At 47.2% G+C, this 6,000-nt stretch overlaps 1 protein-coding gene across 1 annotated transcript; it reads right to left on the bottom strand.

The window, feature by feature from the left end:
• Positions 1–638: 638 nt before the first annotated feature.
• Positions 639–4,805, bottom strand: LOC130250013 (ly6/PLAUR domain-containing protein 2-like). Its single transcript, XM_056485281.1, has 3 exons — positions 4,754–4,805; positions 1,428–1,547; positions 639–850 (listed from the first exon to the last, which is right to left on the bottom strand). Exons 1-3 carry the CDS (start codon positions 4,803–4,805, stop codon positions 639–641), a joined length of 384 nt encoding a protein of 127 aa, XP_056341256.1.
• Between the last annotated feature and the right edge of the window lie 1,195 nt (positions 4,806–6,000).

Below are 6,000 nucleotides of genomic sequence, written 5' to 3'. Positions count from 1 at the left end.
TCCATTTGCTGTGAGACTGACCCCAAAACCCAACTCTGTCAACAATACTGAAAATGGAATTTGGAAATATAAAAAAAGGAAAATTAAATGTGATTACAACCGTTTTAACACCGTTTTTTTTATTCTCCTAAAAGGGTACAGAGAACATGAGATTTTAACCTCCCTGGAACAGATCATTGGCATGGGAATTTCAGTCTCCTGTCTCATGTTTTGGACACAGAAATGTCTCCTTAATTTTTTGGGTACAAAGAAGGAGATCTATGAAGAACAGCAGAAGATGATGGGGTGGAGAGAACCTGCTCTGAGGAGGTGGGAAGGCTCTTCTCAAGGTTTTTTTCCCTTAAATATACTTCACACATTTGAATTTTTTACTTCAAACCCAACCAGACCAGCACAGCAAAGAAACTCCACGTTAAATTTTGTGGGAGTTGTTGAAAAACCAATTAAACATTTGAGACGGGCCTTCCTGAGTTTTGCTTCTCTTTTAGTTGTGGGAAAAGTGTGGATATTTAAAAACAAAAAATTAAATTGGGATCTGTTGAGTGTTGCTCATGGGGCATCCACATGGAAAGCTGGGTGGTGGGGAGGGCGTTATTTTCTCCATGGAATTTTCAGAATAAATGATTCCCGTCATCCTTTCACAGTCTAGTGCAGAAAAAGGCACAGAGGGAACTTGCCAGGATCCCAAGTGGCACCGTGCTGGTGCTCAGAGCTGCTGCTCCATCCAAGTTGCACAGGTCAGAGTAGCAGCAGGTGACGGGACGCGTCATCCCGATGTTGTCCACGCTGGAGGGCTCACAGCTGGAGGCACACATCTTGGTGACAGTGGAGACCCCCGTGGGGGGGTAAACTGTGGCAAAGGGAAACAGCAGCAGCAGTTAGGAGTGGGGGAAAAACAGGGCAGAGCGTCGCCATTCTCTTTTGTCTTCTGATGGGCGGGAGTTGGTGTCGTAGGATGAATGGTTTGGGTTGGAAAGGAATTTAAAGATCATCAAATTCCAGCCTCTCTGCCATGGGACAGCTTCCATTATCACAGACTGTTCCAAGCTCCATCCAGCCTGGCCTTGGACACTTCCAGGGATGGGGCAGCCACAGCTTCTCTGGGAAACCTCTACCAGGGCCTCCCCACCCTATTCTTCCTTATACCCAATTTAAATTCACCCTCTTTAGGTTTAAAGCAATTTCCTGTTTTTCTATCACCACACGACCTTGCAAAGAGTTAAAATCTTATTTCTGAGCATTAATCAGGAGCTGAATTAACCATAATTAATTAATTAACCATATTCACTGAATATTCCCTCACACATGGGAGCTCGAGCTCCCACCAGAGTTCTTTTCCACATATGAGTGGAAGGAAGAACCACACCAGCATTGTCAAAACACTAATCCCTGTTCAAAAGTATGGCTAAAGAAGGAATTGTCCTCACCATCCTCCAGGGAGTACATTGTGGTCTTGCACATGGTCTCCTCCTTTGTGCAGTTCTCAATTGCCTGGCACTTGTCAACTGGGGTCAAATCCCTGCACGTGTAGCACTTCAAGGAGTGTCCTGTGAGGAGGGAAAACAGGAGGATGGCCTCAGTGTGGGTTCTGTCTGTGCCCCTCCAGGTGTCCCTTGGGAGGGATTTTCCAGAATAATCACGCTGAGGATGGGAATGGAAGAATAGAAGGTGTTTGGACTGGTAGGAATGAGAAACACAGAGGTCTGGTGGTGAAAGCACAGCCTCAGGTGGGGTTCAGACCCCTTGAGTCAAACAAGACAGAGCCACACACACAGGAGATCCTGTGGCACAGGACAGAGCTTGGGCTGGTTTATTTCTCTCTTGTCTGGATCTATGTTTCTCCTTGACTTTAGTAGAGTGTCAGAAAGAGATCTCAGACTCCCAAACTCCCAGAATCACAGGAAGGGGCCTCTGGAGCTCCACCAGCCCAATCCCTGTCCTCAAGCAGGACCACCTGAAGCCTCTTGTCCAGGACTGTCCCCAGGTGGGGTTTTAATTTCTCCAAGGATGGAGATTCTGCAACTTCCCTGGGAAATCTCTGCCAGTGCTCAGTCAGCCTCACAGTCATGAAGTGTCTTCTGATCTTTCCTGGGTTTCAGTTTGTGCATTTTGCCTGGCCCTGGCACTGGGAATCACTGAAAGGATCCTGGCTCTCTTGTCCATGAGGATCTGGGAACAAGATTCCTAAACACCCTCCATCCCAGAAGTGTTCTAGGCCAGGCTGGACAGGGCTTGGAGCAGCCTGGGATAGTGGAAGGTGTTCCCTGCCCATCCCAGGGGGTGGAACTGGATGATCTGCAGTTCCCTTCCAACCCAAACCATTCCCTGATTCCGTGGTCTTATAGGAGAGAGCATCAAAGTCCTTCCTGAAGTTCAGGTAGAAAATCTACCAGGACCAGAAGGTCTGCCAGTTCAGCCACTTTATCACAGAAATTTGTCAGGTTTGTCCCCAAAAAAAGTCAGACTTGGATGTGAGTTGCAGCTGTGAGAATTTCCTCTGGTGCTACCAGCTCTTCCCAAAGGCTGGGAGGGTGCCCCAGACAGAAGGAATTTGTCTCCATCCCAAGAACAGACTGAGCACAACCCTTCCCCTTGAGCTGAGATTCTGGGTTTGTGAGAACAATGTGTGAGGGGTTATTTTAAATCATGGAACAGTTTGGGTTGGAGGGGACCTTAAAATCTTCCAGTTCCAGACCCTTGCCATGTGCAGGGACACCTTCCAGGTGTTCCAAACCCTGTCCAACCTGTCCTTGGACACTTCCAGGGATGGGACAGCCACAGCTTCTTTGGAAAAACCTATTCCAGGACCTCACCACCCTCCCAGGGTGACAGCAGCATCATGAATGGATTGCATGTGACAGAAAAAGAGACCACAGACACAAAATTTGTTACTCAAGACTCCAAATCCATCCTGAGCCAGCTCCTCCTGCCTTGTCCCTCTCTCCTTCAGGGACATTCCTCATCCCTGTAAAGCCCTTGAGAGCTGCAGCTGCTTCTCAGCTCCTACAACCACTAAATAACCACAGCCCAAATCTTTCAGAGCCTAAATTCTTCACAGATGCACAAACTTTGGAGAAGAGCACTGAAGAACCCAGATTGTTGTGACACAGAGCACTCCAAGCTAAAGATATCAAATCAAAACAGTGTTTGGTGCTTCCTATCACCAAAAAAAAAGCCATTTTTGGACAAGTTTTTCAGGGCATTTTGCTCTCTGTGGGATTTTCTGAAGAACTCAACATCTGATCTGGGTCCTCTCCTCTCTTCCACCCCACCAGACCCCTCCAAGTGTGTGTTACAACCCCACTGATGTGCTTTGGTGCCATCACACCCCAGCAGCCCCTCTTTGGTCAGGGAAGCCCTTGTCACCCTGTCTGTGTGAAATTCCTGCTGAAATTCATTAAAACCTCTCTAAAAAGGAGAAATGGTCCAGCTCCTCCCAGCACAGCTCCAGTGGGATGTCAGCAGGCTGAGGCAAACAAGTCACCCTGTGAAAACAGACACCATCCTAATTAATGAGCCAGAAAAAGCCTTTTCTAAACAAACACAGCAATTCTCCTGCTAAAGCAAACTTTATTCTCGTGCTTAGCCCGTCGTGACCTGGTGCTTTGTTTGCACTTAATTCCACTTCTGACAGTTGTGAAATTCATCTTTGGAGGAAGCATCCTTCTTAGTCTCACATTTCGTGATGTTGGACAAATGCAACCCACAGGGTTTGTGCTCCTCTCTGAAAAGAAAACCAAACAAGCCACCACCTGTTTCTCCCCTGCAGAGTCTGCTCAGCAAGGAGAGAGGACTGAAAATGTCCTTGCATAAGAAGGAAATAAATAGGAGTTAAAAAATCCCAACATGGCTCCATAGACAGGCAAAGATAAAATCAGACCCAGCACTGTCTGGATCTGAGAACATCCCAATAAATAGTGACATATCCTGGACTGATCCTGCTCGTGAATTACCATCCAGGAGAACACCAGCACAGCTTGGGATCTTCCATTTTTGCCCAAGAAACAAGAGACAGAAAGGATGGAGGGAGGATCATGGAATCATGGAATGGAATCAGAGAATGGTTTGGGTTGGAAGAGACCTTTATGATCATGGAATTCCACCCCCTGCCATGGCCAGGGACACCTTCCACTGGACCAGACTGCTCCATGCCCTGCCCAACCTGGTCTTGGACACTTCCAGGAATGAGCATCCACATCTTTTTGGGATAACTTATTCCAGTGCCTCACTTTGATCTTTAAGGTCCCTCCTAACCCAAACCATTCCATAATTCTGTGAAAAACATCAGCCCTGGAATGCCTGAGCCACCAGCAGTGTCCCAGCCCATCCTTCCCATTTCTAACAGCTAAAATTGGATAAATGCCACATGTAACATTTTTTGGAGAGCTCCCACACATGCTGCATGGAACTGACATCCAGGGTAAGTATCAAAAAATGTACAGAAAGTTAAAAATAATGTTAAAAAAAAAGAGAGAGTGAGATTGAGATCAAACATGGAAAAAGTGAGAGTGGGAATTTGCATTCAAGGAATGACACAGTTTAATCACACTCTGATTTGTGAAACTTCCTGAAGAGCCTGACCTGACAATCCCAATGGCACCATCACCACCCTGAACACATGGAAATATTCCAAAGACAGATTATTTTATTTTTTTTTTCTGAAAACTGCCTCAAGTCAGAGACACAGGGCACATCCTATCCCATCACACTGCACCTCCTGAAGGAATCTGGATAAATCTGAGCAGGAACTCACCCAAATCCATGCAAGTGACAGCAGCCAACAGAAGAGACAGAAACACCTTCATCTTGCACAGCTCTGGTTGTCTGCTCACTGGTTGTGACCACTCTCCACTGATGTCACACTCCTGGTGGTTTGCCATGCACTGATTCCCTCCCCAGACCCAAATCCACTGGGGAAACCACTCCTGTTGAGCTGTAAATGAATTGAAGGAGCTCCAAAGCAGGCCCCACCTCTTGCTACTCCGTCATCTCTTTTCATGTTCCTTGGAGAAGAAAATTCGTTTTTGCAGGGTGGACAATGGCTGGGATTGGTTGAGCCTGGTGCTTTGTGTCCAAGCAGGATGTGGAAGCCTCAGGGTGTGAAATAATCCTGGTGTCCAGGTCTGGTCTTGCAGCCTGGGGATGTTGCCTCTCCTGTTTTTTGGAGTGGTTTCAAGAAATCCTGGGTAAAAAAACCTTGGTGGGTGTGAACACCAAGGGATTGAACCTCGTGGGTTTTTCTCCTCTGTGTCTTCACCTTCAGTGGGGTCCAGAGTTTATCAAGAGGAGGAGAATCATGGAATGGCTGGGATTGGAAGGGATCATCTCATTCCAAACCCCCTCCATGGGCAGGGACACCTTGATTGCTCCAAGCCTTGTCCAGTCTGGTCTAGAAGTGGAAATCTGATTTTCAATACTTCACTCACTGGAAAAAGCATGGAGAACTGGGAAAAAACAGGACCAGGACCCAAAAGTTTGGGCCAAAGGAATCTCTCAGGCTGATTATCCTGAGGAAGAATGGAAGGAGAAGCCCCTCTGCTCTGAGCTGACCCTCTCCAAGTGTGGCTGCAAGCTCTTGACTTTTTTTGCTTCTCAAACACTTTTTTCCATTCCCAACCCTGCTGCCCCAGGCACCTGCTGGATTTTCCTGCACTTCAGGCCAGTTCTGTGCTAGGAAATCCTCCTCCAACATGGGATGAGCAAGTCTAGGCGTGGAATTGCAAAAACTGGGAAGGAAAAGCATTTTGGTGGCTATGCCAGGCAGCCTCCCAAAACAGCCTTTGGCTGGGGAATGGGGAAAAGCTGAATCCAAGGTGGTGTTGGAGATATCCCCACCCCCTTCCTTATTCCACCATCACAGGAGCTTTGTTCAGGGTTATTCCCTTGAACTCTTGGATCACAGAATCACTAAGATGTCAGGATCATCACATTCAGAGTACAACCAGCACCACCACCATTTTCTCCACTAAATCCTGTCCTCAAGTGCCACATCCACAGGTT

This window comes from Oenanthe melanoleuca, chromosome 2 (assembly GCF_029582105.1).
Source record: "Oenanthe melanoleuca isolate GR-GAL-2019-014 chromosome 2, OMel1.0, whole genome shotgun sequence".
NCBI lineage: Eukaryota > Metazoa > Chordata > Aves > Passeriformes > Muscicapidae > Oenanthe > Oenanthe melanoleuca.
Note: the sequence above shows the minus strand (reverse complement) of the source record. Positions and strands in the feature narration are given on the sequence as shown.

Excerpts from the sequence above, each read along its gene's own strand:
- LOC130250013 (XM_056485281.1), bottom strand. The coding sequence starts at position 4,805 with ATGAAGGTGTTTCTGTCTCTTCTGTTGGCTGCTGTCACTTGCATGGAT. Across the intron at positions 1,548-4,753 it reads TGTCACTTGCATGGATTTGG|GACACTCCTTGAAGTGCTAC; the intron begins GTGAGTTCCTGC and ends CCCTCCTCACAG. Across the intron at positions 851-1,427 it reads AATGTACTCCCTGGAGGATG|TTTACCCCCCCACGGGGGTC; the intron begins GTGAGGACAATT and ends CCTTTGCCACAG.